Raw genomic sequence first — 20,452 nt, 5'->3', positions numbered from 1 at the left:
AAGTCGTTTTTCTGTGTCCTAACATCGTCAAACACAAGCATTTCCTCCACATTCTCTTCATATAGACAAATCCACACCCACACAAATCCCACCAGTCCCATCACAGCTCGTTTTTTATGGAGCAGATTCAACCGCAGCGACATGACTGGAGAATTAAAACATTTCCGATCTCAGCGTTTTTTTTTTTTTTTTTGCGACCACATGATAAAAGCTCTGACATCCAATTCTCCAGTGATCGTTGCGCAAATGACATGCGGGCATTTTAATTGTTCTCACATGCATTGAAGTCGGGGGTTTCTCAATGTGGAACAGTTTGTGAAGACAACAGACGTGCAGCGCTCATATCTGTGGCGCTGACATCATTCTACATTCAGGGCTTGATGCAGTTGTGTAAGCAGGTGGGTTGTCATTTCTGAGTGCTCTAACTTTTCTTCCACAATTACATCTTCTGGAAAAAAATCCTCAAACCCCCTCGAACACACACATGGAAGATTTCTCTGAAGCCACAGCAGGAGAATCCACAAGTCGGCTTATGGGTAAGGAGGGGGTAGAAGGGGAAGCATGGGAGTATGAAGGGGAAATTTGGGGGTGATTTAAGTCTTGAGCCAATTCCAGTTTCTCTCTCACCACAAGCGGGAAGTTCAGGGACCCCTCTACGACCCATTTAGTCGGGGATCCCCCCCCTCTCACACAGAGCAGAGTGAGAATAAATGAGAGGGGTTTTGAAAAAGCAAGTTGAAAAGGAAAAAAGTATGTAGGAAAAAAAAAAAGAAGAGGCACAAGAGCTTTTCATGAGCAAACTAAGAGAAAGTGAAAGAGAGGGCTGAGATAATGAGAAGAAACGCAGAGGAGCGAGCGGGGACTCAAAGAGATGAAGGGTTAAGAGGAGTGGGGGGGGGGGGGGGAAGGGAAGGAGGAATCTCAGCCTGGAATGCATCAGGAGGAGCTGAATGTCACTGTGGAGGCTGACAATTAGGATTCACATGAGAGCTTGTAAAGCAGCAGTTCTCCTCTTAGCGGAGTTCTGTCCAAATGAAAATGTTAAGCATGCCAAACATCTGAAATGAGATGTTAAACATTGTAAACAATTACACCCACACGCATGCATTCATTAAAACACTGTTTTCAAATCACTTTTTTTGTAAACAAAATGCTACCCCTGCTATTATAAATGAAGTTAAAACAGCTGCGTCCTTTGGAGGAAGCATTTGAAGACTATTGCATCATAAAGTCCTTCAAATGTGTCCTTCTTTTCCTCATCCAACCAAGGATCCATCGGCTGCATCCTTCATGGGCCATCATTAACATGGACGTGTAGTCTCAGGGACGTCATGCATTCGTTTCTGAACAGGCGTTTTGAAGATGTATGATGATGGTAGCGATTTTGGAAATGCTACTTCTACCTTGCTTTCATTCAACATAGTAACAGGCAAAGCGGTGGAGCTGAGACAGGCCTTAGACCTCATGACAAACAGTCATACAATGTGCCTGTCAGTCAACCCAGCTGCACCTCTTATTATGCAAATGTGTGCAGAAATCTTAGCTTTAATACAATCAAAATACTAAAATAAATAAAAGATTCAACTCCTGTACAGTTTGTATCAATAAAACATGAGCTATAGAGACCAAAACCTTTATTTAACCAGGCTGAAACAAGTTTATTTCTGCATTTTAACATGCGCGGGTGTTAATGGGGCTTGCTGAACTTTTGAAGCCAGCCTCAAGTGGACACTCAAAGAACTGCAGTTTTTGGCACTTTTGCATTGGCCTCATTTTTCAAAACTAGAAAATGTCCCTTGACTGACATACCTTTGCAATATTACCCGTACGACAAACAAAAATCCATAATTTTCTGTTATCTACATTGAGTTGATTCATGCTGAATCTGTAGATCTATTTCTAGATTTGACTGACGCGTTCGAAATGCTACAACAAAGACATGATCCCTCACTGGCTCCCCAACAGTTCTTTTTTTAAGCCGACTCTGAACCCAGATCTCTAATGACTGGCAGGAGACTTTGAATTAAGTTACAGACTACATAAAAGCTGCTGGTAGGTCTGATCTGCAAACTTCTTAAGGTGTGTGTTTCAGATTATTGATGTCAAGAAAACCTTTAATTATATCTCCGGATTTTCAAAAAAAACTCCTTTTCAAAACTTTTGCATCAGATTACCAAATTATACCGCGGAGCAACATACGGTAGTAATCAGTTATAATTAGTCTTGTGCCATGTCTGCTACATGCTTAAAGAGAAGAAACCCAACTGTACTTTGAGAGGATGAAGGCTATACCTTTACAGGAGATCAAAAGAAGGGCATGCACTCTCACGTCAGCCCGTTCCCGTCACATCTGTGAAACATTTCGGTTCAGAAAATATACTCTACTATTTCTGAACGGGAATTCAAGGTGCTGCATTCTCCGCAAAAGTCCGAAATAGTGGCCTCAGACCAGAACCGGGACCGCCTAATATTAAGTGGTTTAGACAAGAATGAGAGCAATCCACTGCGTCGGACAGCGAATGAAAAGGGCAGTCACAAGAGCCATTTCCTGGAAAGCCCCCTACAATCACAGAGTTTAGAGTGAAAGCACACACACACACACACACACACACACACACACACACACACACTTTCCCCTCAAAAGTAAACTATCTCAGATTACATCACTGTTGACTGATCATGGTTTCAACTTTGTCTTATCAGCATTCCTCAGACGAAAACAGATAAAAATACCACTTTGTGAGTCAAACAATCATAAAGACAAAGTGAGAAAATTCAAGATAATAGGATAAATATTTTCTTAAATGATTTAAATTATTTATAACCAACCTTAAAGTCTTTATATGTGATTTTTCACACTTAAATGTAATATAAATCAAGAATATCATCTGAAAATAACTCTGTGAGTCATGACTGTCTACAATGGGTGTAACACCCGAGTCCCACTGTCTGTGATGTTTTCAGAGTTTTCAGAGTCCTATCTTCACTTTGTTTACATCGCCGGGACGGCCGGCTGACTCCTCCCCTCGTGTATAAAAGTTGTTTAATTGAGGGACTAGAGAAAAGAAGAATAACATACTGTACTCACTGCTTAACTGTGTTTCTAGATCACGCTCATTTCAGGTAAATTTACATGCAGTGTGAAGATACGAGCATAATAAAGATCGCTAGCATTAGCATGCTAACACAACAATGCAGCGCAAGTTGTTTTGGTTTCATGCTGGTGCTCAAGGGCGACATCTGCTGGATCAAAAAATCGCATATAAAGCCTTTAATTAAGAGTTGCATATCATCTCATTAACAGGCCTGCCAATTAATATGTTAAACTAGAGAAACATGTATTTATTAATACCATGAAATATATGTTTTTAATATCTGATTGGACCACCACTGATAATAACTCAGGCAGACACCATTTGTGTTCAGCCACAATCACAAAACTTACCTCCAGCCGGATTCCTCATAATCTCTTAATCCACTCAAACAAATGTCAAACACTCAGAAAAAAACATACAGCGGATTTCTAATAACCAAAGTGAGTTTAAACTAATGTTATATAACATGCTATTCTTAGGCTCCAGCCTGCTTTGACTTGATTTCATTGGATTCAAGATGTCTGGTTTTTGAAAATACCAGCTCAAAAAGAACGAGTCAGAGTCCATTAAAATGGCTTTTCAGTAGGGATGGGTATTGTTAATTTTTATCAGTATAGCATTTCAAGACTACTTAAATATCCAAGCCAGACCACTATTGGGAACAGGTCGATGTCAGTGCCTGTGACGTGGTTATTTAAGGCTGCTGGAGGTGATGGAGACACGCCGTCCATCTTTATATACAGACCTTTTATGTAGAGTCAAACATGCACTTACATGGAACACTGTCAAAATATCGAGGGTGGATGTTGTGCAGCAGCACGGCGGACTCTTTGCTGGGAGATAAAAAGCAGTTTAACTTTTTAACATATTGAAACACAACCAACACACACACACACACACACACACACACACACACACACACACACACACACACACACACACACACACACACTGGGATGTCTGACTCATGCACTGTAAAATCCACTGGGCTCTGTAAATCTAAAGCAGCTGGCCGTCGTTCACCAGGCAGTCATATGCTCTGACCGCACTCCACCACAGAGAAAACACACTGCTCTCTCTGACCACAGCGTCTGATAACACAACTTAAAATAACTCTCACTCTCTCATGCCCGGCCTACTGTTTTAAACATTCATTTTGGTTTTTAAAAGTCACAGGTCGAGCTGCTGTTTTCTGCAACACACAGGCCAATTAAAAACCAAATGACACCGTAAAGGAGAGACAACAAACTGCATTTTGTTGTGTAGCTCACACAGCAGCAGCCCCGCGGTCAGCTGACGTGAGCCAGCCAATGGAGTCAAGTTGAGGCTGTGAGTGGTAGTTTGTGGTTCAGTTTGTAAGCCTTGATTTTCTGCTGCAGCCCTCAATTTCACCTTCTTCACCGTGTCCACATTTAGTTTACAAATATAATGTGTCAGTCAAACAGGACGCGATGACAGCCAGCATGATGACCTGAACTCAAACCAACACGGACAGTGCATCGGTCGACTGCCAAAAGCTGCATGTGACTTTTTAAAGCCAGTGGATGTTTGGACGCCGAACTAGCCGCCCACTCCCGAGGACCTAAGCCTCTGCACATGGGACGCGCTCCAACCCCTAGGCCACCGGCGCCCCCATTTGCATGAATGATATTAATGTTGAAAGTCTCATAAAGCATTCACAAAAATCTGAGCGGAAACAAACATAACTAAATATTACATGACTTGGTTAAAAAAAAAATATTGTTTGAGCTGTTTTTAACAATTTAGATAAAAAAAGATAACATTTTAAATCATAATCAATGGAGCCGGTTCCAATCAGTGCAGTGCAAACCCCGGACAGTGTGTTTGAATTATCTGAGGGAGAGGATAGGAGAAGGAAGCCTGCTTCTCCTCCTACCAACCACGCCTACCGCTGAAGACACTGAAGTGAATCCTCCTAACGCATTAACTGCTAACTAGTTTCTGCTTGGGGAGACAAAAGACAAATCCGGCAATATATCATTCTCCTGACTTGTATGATACAACTATCAAATTTCTGGTGCCAGATATCTACATTTAGATATTTTAGAACCCGGGCTTTGCTTTGAGATCTGTACCCCCCTGTGGCACTGAAACTAACCACTTAGGTCTCCCGCTCCCCCAATATTTTGATTTTAAAAGAAAAGTATAAAGCGATCTGGATGGATTTCCACAACAATTTGACTCATCACTCCTCTACTTCATGACTCTTCATGGCGGCGCTTATGGCATGAATGAGGGTCACATGAACAGAAGTGAAATGACCAAAGAAGAAACTGACAGCAGACAGTGGGACAGTTTCTGGCAGCGGCTTGAAGAAGTTGTGACACTGACACCAAATTGTCGAGAATAAAAACATTACTCCTGCACTTTACAGCTTAAGGTGATAACTCCCACACTCAGAAAGACACAGAGAAGAGGTTAAAAGTCAATATTTCAATTTTTATTCAAAAGTTATTTCTCAAACTTTATAGATGCCAGATATTTTTTTACAAAATAACTTAAAAAAATAAATTTATCTACTGCGCATGTGGGTTGAAAGTGGCTTTAAATTACTAAAACACACCACTACACATTGTTCAATGTATTATGAATAAAATAATCCAACATCTCAGGTGTGTTTTCCACATAAAAACAGGTATGTAGCTATGCTCAATAAGCTCATCCAATAGTAGGCTTTCACATCTCTGAGGGTCAGAGATGGAGCTGCAGAGAGGATAAGAGTTAAAAAAAGAAAGGTATGGAGGGACTCTGGATTTGTGTGAAAATGACTGATGGAATTTCCTTCTCTTTGAGCTCCCATTGCTCCAGCAACAAAGGGCTTATTGAAGGAGCAGGGGGCTCCGACAAGAAAAAAGACGTTAGGTCAGGGAGACAGGCAGAGGGAGTTGGAGCGAGAGTGCTCCGGGGGAGGTGGATCGGAAAGAGGCCCAAAGAGAAGTCAACAGCTTGTATCGCTGAGGCTAAAAAGCTCAAAGCCACAGGATGAGCGGACACCCACAAAAACCTCTCTCAGCTGGGATTTTAAGTTCAAAACAGTAAAGCATCAGAGTTCACCTGATTGTGGTCCACATGTTGAATCCGTCCAGTGGTTTTCTCCCTCCAGCCGCACCAGCAAGGGTTGGCAGCCAATCAGAGACAAATCCAACTCCCCGGATCCCTCCTTCCCACAGAGGACGTCTTCCTCCCTCGCAGCGGCCAGTTGCTGGCGCCCGCATTTGTCTCACATCCGTTATCTGTCCAACAACCACAGGGGACAAAATGTTATCACACAAGGAGAGGAAATACAAAGGCATATAAAATACATGCAGAACAATTCGCATCAATATCAGTAAGTCCTCTTGGAAACTTTGAAATGCAATGGGCTTAATGGGCTTCCTCTTTTTCTTATTTGCTTGCTTTCTGTGCCTTGTTTGTTGCATTTAATTGTTGTTATTGAAACTATATCTGGTGTGCAGTCTTGGACAGTCCTCCCTCAAAAAAGACATGTTGGGAATTCCAATCAGTAGATATATGAACAAAATGCTTAAAGACAAAATATGGGAATGTGTCAGTGTACTGAACTCTGAAAAAGGACTAGAAGTCTGCAGCCAAATTTACCATGTAGAAACAAAGCCTTCGCTAAAATGTATTGTAATATTTCCATGGACTGTGGCTTTCAGGTTTTCACTTTTAAGTTAGGAGAAGTCTGTAGAAATACTGATTTGAATATGAGTTTATCTTTGGACAAATATGGAATCTCTACTCATCAGTGTGATTATAAAGTATCCTTAATGATTTAACATACTGCAAAAAAAAAAAAAAAAGGGTAAAGAAAGTTGTAATTGCTTTGCAACCCATTACAGAGAAGTGATGAATAAAAGGATATGGATACCTGTTTTGATACCAGGTCAACAAAAATTGAACTCCTTGGCACCAGATATTGGGAAATTTCTCGTTTTCAATTATCAAAAATTGCAGGCAAACTTCTGCACACAAAAAACATTGACAATGTTTTGGTAGCGAAATGTTTCCAATGTTGTTGCCTCCCCTACGCACCTATCGAATGAAAAAGATGTTGTTTTTAACGTTTTATTACTTCTTGATATGATCTATAATTAAAATTAAAGAGATTGTGTTGGTATCGTTGCCCCAGACTTCCCTCTCCCCAGCAACATTATCCCAGGGGCTCCAAAGGCGTTTCCAGGCCAGGAGGGATATATAATCCCTCCAGCGAGCTCTGGGTCCACCCATGGGTTTCCTTTCCTCCCAGTTGAACGTGCCCAAAAGACCTCCAGAGGAAGGCGTCCGGGAAGCATCCCGATCAGATGTCCAAACCTCCTCAACTGGCTCCTTTTCGATGCAGCCCTGCCACCCTTAGGAGGAAACTCATCTCAGCTGTTTGTCACGATCCAAAGCTCATGACCAAAGGTGAGGGTTGGAACGTAGATCGATAGCTTTGCCTTCAACGGTCCGGCACAGCGCTTTGCAAAACTGCTGACACTGCACCAATTTGCGACTCCAACCAACTCCCCCTGTCAATCGTGCAATTCCATTTTACACAAGACCCTGAGATACTTGAACTCCTTCGCTTGAGGAAGCAATCCAGTATTTTCTGTGAGAAAAACAGAAAGAATGACTTAATGCCAATTATAAATATTATAAAGGCATTAGAGGCAATTTCAACAAGAATAATCCTATGGGGTCACATTAGATGAAGTAGTTGTTGGTAAGTTTGAGTTTGGACCAGCTTGGTGAATGAAGCCATGTTGACATCCACAGAACGAAGCCAAGACCTAATCATCGTCTGTTAGATGAATACTCACTTTTCCAAATCATTTCACAACTGCATACACACAGGCAGTTGCAGCGGCTGTCATCATACCAGTAAGTCTCTCCAGTGCAAACACATTTCACCAATCACATCCAGGCAGGTCTCTCCTTTCAAAAGCAGAGCGTCATACAAGTCCAGGAAGTATAACCCTAACCCTGTTGGCGATTCCTGAACTGTTCTGGAAGAACCCGTCTGCATCCTTAATGCCTTTTCAAGCTGCTCTGGCTCTCTACAGACCATCTCTCTCTCTTTCCCAGTTTTCCACCTCTGAAGCTTTTCAGCTCATTTACTCTTACAGTAAAGCAGTTTGTTTGTACAACATTTCATCACAGAGGAATCTCAAGGCTAAGGTTCATTTATTTCCTGGTAGGACTGACAAATGTGGATCAATGACGACTGTTTGAACATGACAAATCTAAGCTATTGAGGAACCTTGCTGGTACTACTTTTTGTTATGTAATTTTCAGGCATCCTGGCACACAGGCCGAAACAGTTTTGTGTCCACACCCCCCTTAAGTTTGGGTTCAACAGAGTAAGTGTCTGCCTGGCATATGGCTGACTGCACCCCTTTAAGTCAGAGCCAACCAAATGTGTTGGAAGAACAATGAAACAGGCCACCTACTCTGGCATTTAAAAAACCTTGCGCTTTACTTTCACAGCATTGTTCCTGTCTTCTAATTACCCTTTAAAAAAAAAAACACTAAAAATAACCCTCAAAGGAGTTACCTACTTCAGATGCAATTCATTAAAAGTTCCACATGTGGAAACATGAGAGCAGGCAGATGTTGAGATGCGGCTTCAGACCCTCTTGTTGACGTTCCTCATGGGAAGGTCTATTTACTGCGGATGATTTTACAATGTTAATATGAGAGGAGGAGCCAACCAAAGTTTTCTTCAACTCCATCTCATCGTCTGTTAATATTAACATTTTTTGACAGAGATCCTGACCCAATAGAGAACTAACATCAACACTGCCCTCTTCTGGACATCAAGTGTAGTACAGAAGCAATGTTAATGTAGTAAGGGCCAATGTGTTAAGCAGTTTTATTTGGTTCATAACAATCTGGATCTATAAACCCCATGTTCTGCCATCAAGTATAAGCTAACTGTACCATGAGAATTGTTTTATTAATCGCTTTGGAAATATTAATTGCATTAGCCAAATTCATGGAATAACTTTTTTTTAGATGTTGTGATATCTTACTGAAAAGAAATCAAAAGCTATCACCAGTTGGCATCACAAGACAATTACCAAATGTATTAGGGATCCACCACTGAAAACTACTGAGATCTGCACAAAGGACAAGAAGATCTAGTGGTAACTACTAAATCACTTTTATTATTGTGCCATTCAAGTGACACAAAACTAATATTGGACGTTGACCAGAACCTATAATTGATACAGAAGAATTGTGATCAGCCCTGTGACTGACTGAACAGTCCAGGGTGTAACCACGCCTCTCACCCAATGACAGCTGGGATCGGATCCAGCCCCCCCCCCCCCCCCCCCCCCCCCCCCCCCCCAACGCCCCCGAACGGGAAAGGCGGTATAGATAATGGATGGATGGATGGAAAATTGTGACTTGCAGAAGAATCCTACTGATTTGCAGATCCTCTGACATTTCCGATATCGCCATAAAAAGTTTGACCGTTTGGCTTTGAGTTAAACGTCTTGCATACATTTGGATGGATTAATGTTCAATTTGGTTCAAATATTCGTGGTTACCAGAAGCTGTTTCCTTATGACTTAGGTGATCCTCTGAATGTTTCTGCAATGGTTGGTTAGATTTCCAACAGAGAAGAGGCTTTGCACCCTGCAAAAGTTTCAAAATGTATCATTTAGAGATCAATGTTAAATTAATGTTTATGTATTAACACTGAATTTGTAACAAGTGTCAAATCAATAATGTTGATCTTGACTGTTTGAGTGTTTTTAATACTTGTTTTTTTTTTTATCTGTGTTTAGTGGGAGAGCTCCGTTTTGTTTTATCTGGATAGTTTTATGTGTTTGAACTTTTTGTTGATGTGCAGGGCATATCATGTGGGTTGTTAAAATTGTAGAATATCGAAATAAAGTTCTCCTGAAAACTAAAATAAATCAAATGAGGAGAATAACTTTTTTTGAATGTATGCTAACATGGGTGTTCTCTGAAGATCTTATTTTTTATCCTCAGTTCTATTTTAATGTCCAGTAGTTTGGTTTACTCTCATTCAGTCAGTTGTGATCACAGTCAACTTTGACGAGTTGTAGGAGGATGGATGTTAACCATTAATGCTGTGTATAATCTCCTCTAGTGCCACCTTGTGGTCAAAATGTCCCTATTTCCCTTTCAACCAGAATCTTAAACAACACACATTATTACACTTGAAAAGAAAGGAGACATACTGTTGTCATCACGCACAGACACACACAAATACTCTGAAATAAACATGGAAAAAGGAAAACACAAAAGAAGATATCTAATGAAAAATGAGTGTTTTGGTGAAATTCATAAGCTGTATGAAATGTATCAACCTGTTACACAAGACAGGTTTTCCTGAGCTCTCGTAATCTCAATGAGCTGAATGACATTGAAGCTTTTCTTGATATGCATATGCAACTGCCTTGACAACAATAAAGCCTTCAGTGGTGTGAGTGAGTAGATGAGTTAGTGTTTTTTGTATTTACTTGCTGCAGTGGTCTTCCTTTAGTGAGGGTTTTTTTTAGATTTCTTTTGGGGGGGGGGCTGTCGGATTTCTCCCCTTTCCAAGCTCAAGGGTCATCACATCCCTGGCTGCACCAGTCAGTTTGATTTTAATGTGTTTTCACAGAGAGACACAATCTTGTTTGGAATACCTGCCTCACTTCACTCTGAGACTCTCCGATGTCCCACTTGTGCTCAAAATCAAAACATGTGAGGTCATCACACTTTGACACTGTCATATCTTTCAGGGTCGTCACACTTCAGGCACACAGCATAGCTCTGTCACAGCTGAGAAAACAAAATGTAAAAAGGTGATGTCACAGCCGGCGAATCACAGTGTTGAGACAAATCAGAGCTGGAGCATGTTAGACTTCACAGGGCCGAGTCAGAGCGCAGGATTAAGTGTTCAAGTGTGTGAGGAGTCCAAAAGTGGTCTGGTGATGGTGGAAACCATTTTGGCAATTACAGGACAAAATCAGCAGAGAAGATTTGCCTCCATTTGTCCACAGGGGGCATCAAAAGTGACACTTTAACTCACACTATCTATTGTTGATAAAAAAAAAACACAATGTATCGCGTCTCTAAATTTCAAAATGCCTCTATGTCGCATCCCGTAAAAGTAACTTCAAAATGACACCACAGCCTTGTAGAAAAATGTTTTTTATGCAGCATGTTATTTCTCTGCAGCTTTGCGTTTGAAATACAGGGAGCCTGCTGTATCTCCACAGATAGATAAATGAAGTGCAAATACCTGAAACAGCAGGGAGATGTTCTTTACAAATCAGCAGCATGTGTAGCTAACAGAGCTTTAAAACACAGAGATCAATGACAGCGACAGCATCGGGTCTGTCATGACTCATTTTTCTCCACCGGCTGCTGAAAATACAAGAAATCGAGCTGATCACATATTTAAATAAAACAAATATATTCTCTACAAATCTGCACGGTTTAATTTAGATACAAGCTGCCTTTCATTTTTTCTTTATGACAGTTTAATAATCAACGAGGAGAATCTGAAAACTTGATTTTTTTTTCTAGATAGAAGAGATGATGTTGTAAATACTGTAAAACGTCTTTATTGTTATTGAGATCTAAGCCCAGGGTCCCCAGGCTCCATCAGGGCCCGGGTCACATTTAGGGTCAGGGTCAGGGTAGTTTATCGGCACGGCACTTTTCTGGTACTGGGTAAGCCGGTCGAGGAGAAACTCCACTACTGAAGGGTACAGAGCGGACACTTCATTTCTCTCCTCCGGATCGTCTTCAATGTTGAACAGCATCACGGGCTTCAGAGGGTCATAGGAGGAGGAGGAGTCCCGATAGAAGCTGTTATTCTCCGGTCGAGGGAACCAGACGTCACAACCTGGAGGAAATATTCATATTTTTAATACAATATCTCTCACTTTTAATCGATCTCCTTTTTGTGTGCATGGATAAATCAACCCAAGCAGCAAATCTACTTTTACAGCATTTTATTGGCTATAATAAGCGTCAGTCATCAGCACAGTAGAGGTGCAATGATGGGCCAGCTGGTGATTTTTATGAGACAAATTTTAACCTGTTGGGCCACTCCACTCATATATGTCAAATTCTATGCCAATCTCACACTTACACACACCTAAAAGTCTAACAACGATGATTTTAAATGTATTTTAAATGTGTAAAATAAATCCTTAAAAAAATGTTTTTGGTCTGTGTTATCTCTTATCTCTCAGATCACCTCTTCCCCAACAACGTTAAGTCCTAAGCTGTGCATATTTGGTCTGTTTCCTGATGAATGTACTCTTTCTAAAAGAGAGCGAGGGTAATGGTGGACCTATGTTTATTACAGGCGAGGCGTTCAATTGTGCTCTGTTGGAAAAATGTATGCAGTCACTCTCTTGGACGTTGGTTAAAAGAATTATCAGCAAGTCTGGCTCTTGAAAAACGTACATATATAGTTAAGAAGAAAGCTTCAGAATTTGGTAAAATTTGGGAGTTTTTTTTGGAATTTGTTAAAAATGCTGACTTGGACAATGTATTGAAAGCATGACTGTGAACTGTTACTAGTGCGAGAAATACCGGTATGTGTCAAATGTGACTGTTTATGTTTATTATTTCACTTATTTATTTTTTCATTTGTATTGTACAAATTACTTTTATTATTCTTGTGTTATTGATGTACTGTCAAATGTTCTATTTTGGGATGGTTGTTTTATGTCATACTGTTGTTACATTCATATACATATACTGTACATGTCCTGATAAATGTGAAATTCAATAAAAATATGTTTTAAAAAAAAAAAAAAAAATCAGAATCGGCCAAAGAAATTGTAACAGGTGCATCTCCCTGTAATTATATTTCGCTGTAATCTGTAATTTGACCGAAATAAAGGATCTGAATACTCCTTCCATCCTTGATTAAATGAGATAAGAAGTGTGTTTGATTACTTTAATCTTCCCAATTAGCCTGAACATGTTGCTACCGGTGATAATGGAGATACTGACCTGGGTATCCAGTCAGCAGCTTCCACTCTGAGTTTCGAATGGCTGCATGAATGGACACATTGAACCCAGACTTCCAGGTCCAGGGGTTTTCTTTGTACACCTGATCCAAAGTAAACCGACTCTTTGTGCCCGGACCTGCAGAGAGCAGCGAGAACAGAGCTGATCATGGAGCTCATCCATCTTTTTTTTTTTGTGTGTTAAAAACTGCTGATTATGTCGATATTAAACGACCGCTGGATAAAAAGACGCCCCTCTGTGGACGACTATGTAAACCATATGAGAGAGAAAGACTGGCTCCAAATATCACTGCATACCTGGGATTCACAGCCGGTATCAAGTGTAGGCGTGAAAATAAACATAAGAAAGAGCTCCTTTTGTGCTGTAAGAACTGAACTGTCCAAAACAATCCTTCACTTTAAAAAAAACAGAAATTGTTGTTTGAAGGAATTTACTCAAACTCACAGAACTCTTCCAGGTGGAGGAATTTAAGAAATACGGTGGAAATTTTGGCCGTGTTGTGAGCCACTGTCTTCTGTTTCTCTAAATATAACAAATACATTTGGCATCTTTGCAGCCGATTCATATTTGGTAACATTCAGCAAGTTAAGGAACAATCATTAAATTAACCATTAGGCATAATTTTGTTGAATAAAAGTTAACAATTCAACCTGATCACTGACTGGATATTAATATGGACAGTATGCCTCTATCTCCTTCAGATGTACAAAAGTGAAGCCACAATGTAACCAGCAACGGTGTTCACATATTGTACTGGTGATGTCATTTGGAGCCAAGACATGCGCACAAGTGATCCAGCTGGTGGAACCGATGAACTGATGCAAAGCCCCTTTCGCTAATTAAAGCACACAATTAATTTCCCAAAAAAGGTCAGTACAGTCAGCAGGTAACATCCTGATCAACAGGGTTTTGAAATCCCTACCCTGACAGTTCAGGTTTCATTTGACACACAGTCAATCTTTATGTACAGTCAATGGTCTAAATGCAATATCTAAACCCTGCTGTGTTGTGTCTTAACCTTACAGTATGTGTCCTCACAGTAAAAACAGACCTCTTTACATGTACTTACATGGAGCAGTATCAACATATAGCGGGTCGATGTTGTGCAGCAGCTCCAGTCTGGGTGAGGCGAACCCTTTGCTGGAAGATAAGAGGAGGTTTAACTTTTTAACATATGGAAACACAACCAACACACAGCTATATATCAACCAACACACAGCTATATATCAACCAACACACAGCTGTATATCAACCAACAGACAGCTATATATCAACAAACACACAGCTATATATCAACCAACACACAGCTATATATATATCAACCAACAGCTATATATCAACAAACACACAGCTATATATGAACCAACACACAGCTATATATCAACCAACAGCTATATATCAACCCACAGCTATATATCAACCAACAGATATCAACCAACACACAGCTATATATCAACCAACACACAGCTATATATCAACCAACAGCTATATATCAACCAACACACAGCTATATATCAACCAACCTACAGCTATATGTCAACCAACACACAGCTATATATCAACCAGCCTACAGCTATACATCAACAAACACACAGCTATATATGAACCAACACACAGCTATATATCAACCAACAGCTATATATGAACCAACACACAGCTATATATCAACCCACAGCTATATATCAACCAACAGATATCAACCAACACACAGCTATATATCAACCAACACACAGCTATATATCAACCAACAGCTATATATCAACCAACACACAGCTATATATCAACCAACCCACAGCTATATATCAACCAACCCACAGCTATATATCAACCCACAGCTATATATCAACCAACACACAGCTATATATCAACCCACAGCTATATATCAACCAACACACAGCTATATATCAACCCACAGCTATATATCAACCAACCCACAGCTATATATCAACCAACACACACTATATATCAACCAACACACAGCTATATATCAACCCACAGCTATATATCAACCAACCCACAGCTATATATCAACCAACCCACAGCTATATATCAACCAACCCACAGCTATATATCAACCAACACACAGCTATATATCAACCCACAGCTATATATCAACCAACACACAGCTATATATCGTTGTGTGATACAATTATCGAATCGCTGGTAGCATCAAAGTTCACCTGATTGTATTCCACATGTTGAATCCATCCAGTGGTTTTGTACTATTGGTTTTCCATCCAGCCACACCAACAAGGGTTGGCAGCCAATCAGAGACGTGAATGAGCTCTTTGCTGACGGTTCCGGGTCGTTCCAGAAGTGGGCTGGCGACAAATCCAACTCCCCGGATCCCTCCTTCCCACAGTGACATCTTCCTCCCTCGCAGTGGCCAGTTGCTGCCGCCCCATAACGTCTGGCCTCCGTTATCTTTTCCAACAACCACAGGGGACAAAAATGTTATCACACGAGGAGAGAAAATACCGTCTGTGTGTCTGTTTTTAATGTGCCTCTCTCTTGACCTTGCTGTGTAATAAATAAATACTTACATATGACATAAAAAAAATAAATGAATGAAACGTACCAGCTGAAAACACCAGGATGGTGTTGTCCCACAGTCCTTCCTGCTTCAGAGCCTGAGTGATGTTGCCCACTGCTTCGTCCATGGCCGACACCATGCCAGCATACTTCCTGCGGTTGAGGTCGTGGATGAAGTCGTACGGGGCCATGTAGTGGTCGGGCACCTGCAGGGGTGCATGGACTGCTTGGAACGCCAGGTAGAGGAAGAGCGGCTGAAAGAGAAAAAGGGGGAACATGTGAGGACCTCTTTCTTGACTTGTGGCAGAACTAACTATCAAAGATAGATTTTCTACAATTCACTTAGCAGACACTTTTATCCAAAGCGACGTACATCAGAGAGTAAGAACAACACAAGCAAGGATCTAGAAAAAAAGGGAACAAAGTCAGTAAGAGCAAACGATCAGCTTTGAGTCTGATTGGACACACAGGTGCTGACAGGAAGTGACCAGAGGCAAAGCACAACATTGAGGGCAGTTCTTGAGAGCTCTAATCAGTATAGAAACCATCTTATAAGTCGTCGTTATCAAACAAAAACCATCGTCATTACCATCATCATCATCAATAATATGGAGACCATCATCATTAAGTTAGTAGGTATTCATGAAAGAGCTGGGTCTTTAGCTTTTTCTTAAAGGTGCAGAGATTTTCACATTATTAAAGTTCATTACATGACACTGTGTGTGCGTGTGCATGTGTGTGTGAGTGTGTGTGTTTCTTTCACCTTGTTAGGGTCGTGCTTCTCGATGACCTTGATGGCCTTCTTGCTGAACAGCTCAGTAGAATAGACTCCTTCATATCCCGTAGCGACCTCTTCACCGTCCCGCAGGTCCAAGGCACAGCGATTCAGGTCCAGAGGAGGGATGTTCGAACAGCGGACATGAGTGTTGTAGTCCTCGCTGCCCATCAAATAACCTGAAGGGAAACAGAGGAGAGAGTGGGAGTTTGAGCTCCTGTGAGAAGCCTTCAGTTTGTGTTGGATGTTGGCACCCCCTTGTGGACAACATCAGGACATGTCTGATGTCTTTTCTGTTCTTGTAGGTAGTCTTCCAACACAAAAAAGTACAATCCTGCTTTCCTTTAGCAGTCAGGTGTATCTTTATTTGTAAATATTTGCTCAGGAAAATGTTTTTAAAAGAAAGGCCCGTTTACTCACGGTGCTGTAAATCGTCTCATCTGTCGCCCTTGGCAACGATAAAAGTGATTAAAAATCTCGTAAAAGGGCCAAAGAGAAAAAGAGCACCTACTGTATATTGGGTGCCTCAGATTTCTATTTTGTTGCCATGGTAGCGAAAAAGGTAAGGATATTGTTTGTATTGAAGTTTAAAAATCAGGTATTGTGACAACCCTAGAAGGCATTCATCTGAATCTACATGTGCAACGTTAGAAATAAACAACATTCCTGAACATAGCACGGACACATCAGAGGATTTATTCAAAATGAAATAAATACCAAAATATGTGTCGAAGCCCCTCCGCGTGGGCAGGCAGTCCTTCTTGTACATGCCCAGGTGCCACTTGCCCACCATGTGCGTGGCGTAGCCCGCCTCCTTCATCAGCTGAGGCAGCAATTTCTCATCCAGAGGGACGCAGTACGGCTGACACGGCCAGATGATCTGGTGCTGCATGCCTGTGTGGATCTGACGAGGAATTAAAAAAACACAAATCTTTAGGAGATAAAAGCAAATAATAAAAAGAATAAAAAAGGAGTATGATGATATGATGTGTCGCTGGTTCTGCAAAAGTTCTAAAATTAACGTCTTGGAATAAAACTGGTCTACTTTCCGCTACACTTTTTCCCCCTACAAAGTTATTTCCAAACATGTTCAATCCCAGAGTCATGACCTGGTTACATGTCATGAGTTTACATGTCATCATGATGCATCAGAAGACGGCCTATGAGGTTCCTTATAAAAAGCCTTGAATGTAAAGTCAACAAGCTTACAATTGTTAAGTGGATGTCATTATCTAGCGTCTTTCACAAAACCTTTAACTGTTTGAGTACAAATATTAGACAGACGTGGAAGGAACCCTTAAACAAACATTAATCATCAAATATCAAACACGCAGAATGCTGTGAGCAGACAGGATAAAACACTCCCACCATTATTTTCTGTGCAAGCTGATGGTGCATTCATGTGGTGTCGGATACAGTCTGAACAACAACTCGGGAAACTCGGAAAAGAATCAGGTGCCCGACTTGCCGACTTGACGTCAGAATCGTCATCACATGGTGAATCTTTGCCCCAACGGACACTGAAAAGAGATTATCCACATTGGCCTAGAACCTTTTATTTTGAAGGGGGCACATCAGCCAGCCGCCTGCGCTGAAATGAGGAAGCATTCAGTTATTTGTGAAACTTATTCTAAAGTAAAAACTTCACAAGAAGAGACACCTTCCTCATTTCAGCAGAGTCGACTGACTCATGTCCTGATAATAATACCCTTCAAAATCACATTTATACATGAAAGTACGACTTTATAAGTGTAGTATAACAGCTAAGTTATCTTATTGTCTTTTTAAAAAAAGTATAATATGGCCCCAATGATCCACCATAGTAATGTTTAGGTGCTAGCCAATAAAAAATAGATTGATTAACAACCAGGATCAGATTCAGTAAATGTACTGTCAAGGGAATAACTAGTATGATAAGTTCTTCAGTACAGTACTTCCTGTCAGCAGGGATGTAGATCCAGTGGTTTGGTGCAGGGTGAACGCACGTATATGGAGTATTGATTGACTGATTAAATTCATTTCAGACATATCAAATAAAATCAAACACATCAAAAATACAAAACAAAAAGAAAAGCACGAAAATACAATAAACAAAAAAACAATGTTCAAATTATTTCACAAAAAAAAAAGAAAAAGCAAATTACATATATTCAATTGATATGCCTGAAAAGGAAGAAGTATAAAACTTATTTAATCCTACCCCTTTTCCACATCTCAATAATTAATATTTATTAAATTAAATTAACTTCCTGTGTTCCTTATAATCTCTCTATATATACAATCTATCTATATTACTATATTTATGATACTATCTTTGATATTTACAATCCAATGATTTTTCATACATATACACAACTTGATATACTATGATTTTTTATAATTTATATATCTATACAATCCATATACATCTATATATACATATCTATTTGTACAATTTGATATACTATGATTTTTTATAATTTATATATCTATACAATCCATATACATCTATATATACATATCTATTTGTACAATTTGATGACGGGTGGCTGTGGCTCAGTTGGTAGAGTCAAGGGTTCGATCCCCAGCTGAGCAACATGTCCGATGTGTCCTTGAGCAAGACACTTAACTCTGCTGCATTGCTCCCGCTGCTTCAGTGTATGAATGGATTAGTACTTACTCTCTGATGTACGTCGCTTTGGATAAAAGCGTCTGCTAAGTGAACGTTGTAACTATATTTACATTTTATATATTTATACAATCCAGTTTGGTACAGTATGTTTACAATTATACATTTGATACAATATATATATATATATATATACACACAATTTGATACAGGCTACTATATGTACAATTTACATATATAAGCACATATTTTGTCAGTCTCCACAGGGTATAACCATTTAGAAATATCCTCTGATTCACACCATTAATTGATTGATGATATTCAGTAGTATGCTGCAGTTTGTTTTTTCACGGTGAAGGGGTGACCCTCCCTACTCTGTCTGTAATTGGCTAGTACACACTGCGAGTAGTCTTAAATGTCACTGCTGGACTAGCCACTTTAAAAAAACATTTTAGGGAATAATCATTTGCGGTTCTAGGCAGGGGCCAACAGGGGCCAACAGGGACCAACAGGGACCAACAGGGGCCAAGGGCCAACAGGGGCCAACAGGGGCCAAGGGCCAGGTCCCCCCTGTGGCCACCCCTCCAAAACACATCTACTGTATTTGACTCACAATCTAGATATAAATTCTGTTACTGAAACAAATATAAATCATGGTATTTAATGATGTGTGTGATTATTTGGCATTAAATTTATATATTTTTTAAAGCTTTGTGTATTTTTCACCTGGGTTTAATGTTCCCCTCTGACAAAACAACTGGCCCCAGTTTGGCCCCCTCAGTAAAAGTGGTCTAGAACCTCCACTGGGAATAATTAAGAGTGTACCCACTTCTCACATCGCTGCTCTCACCTGGTACCTGCCGGTCAGCAGCTGGTTCCTGGAGGGGGTACATATAGGCTGCACGTAGTAGTTCTCCAGGCGGACTCCTCCTGCTGACAGAGAGTCCAGGTTCGGAGTCCTGATCTCGGATTTGTGGTAACCCACATCAAACCAGCCGAAGTCATCCGCCAACACGAACACGATGTTCGGCTGCTTGGCCGCAAAAACTCCGGAGAAACTTTGGAGAAACACCGCGAGAAAAAGCGAATAAAAACACCGCGTTTCATCCATCTTAACTTATTATTATAAACTCAACTGTAGAAACAGTTTCTATCTCTAAGTAAAACAACAAAGTCCGTCTGAGAGGGCGTCACCGCTAAAAGAAAGACAAACATAACTGAGAAGCGGCCGAACAAACCGATAGTTCTGCCTACATGTTTCAGAGTTTGAATATAAAAGCTTAGCGTTTACATTTTTAAGATACAACCGAGCTGTCACTTCCGCGTTTAAAAACACTGCCTCAGCCGCGACAGCCAATCAGATCTCTGGAAAAACCAGCGAATCACGTGAAAGTACAGAACGAAGCCTAAAACGAATATTTAAAA

The 20,452-nt window shown here is 40.5% G+C and overlaps 1 protein-coding gene across 1 annotated transcript; it reads right to left on the bottom strand.

Annotated features, from left to right (window-relative positions):
• Positions 1-11,671: 11,671 nt before the first annotated feature.
• LOC132992627 (arylsulfatase B-like) lies at positions 11,672-20,337 on the bottom strand. The gene is made up of 8 exons (XM_061062062.1): positions 19,878-20,337; positions 17,137-17,323; positions 16,408-16,598; positions 15,691-15,898; positions 15,293-15,536; positions 14,182-14,252; positions 13,095-13,229; positions 11,672-11,970 (listed from the first exon to the last, which is right to left on the bottom strand). The coding sequence occupies exons 1-8, from the start codon at positions 20,136-20,138 to the stop codon at positions 11,702-11,704; spliced, it is 1,566 nt and encodes a 521-aa protein (XP_060918045.1). The 5' UTR covers positions 20,139-20,337; the 3' UTR covers positions 11,672-11,701.
• Between the last annotated feature and the right edge of the window lie 115 nt (positions 20,338-20,452).

This window comes from Labrus mixtus, chromosome 17 (assembly GCF_963584025.1).
Source record: "Labrus mixtus chromosome 17, fLabMix1.1, whole genome shotgun sequence".
NCBI lineage: Eukaryota > Metazoa > Chordata > Actinopteri > Labriformes > Labridae > Labrus > Labrus mixtus.
The sequence above is the reverse complement of the archived record's forward strand: the minus strand, read 5'-3'. Positions and strand labels throughout refer to the sequence as shown.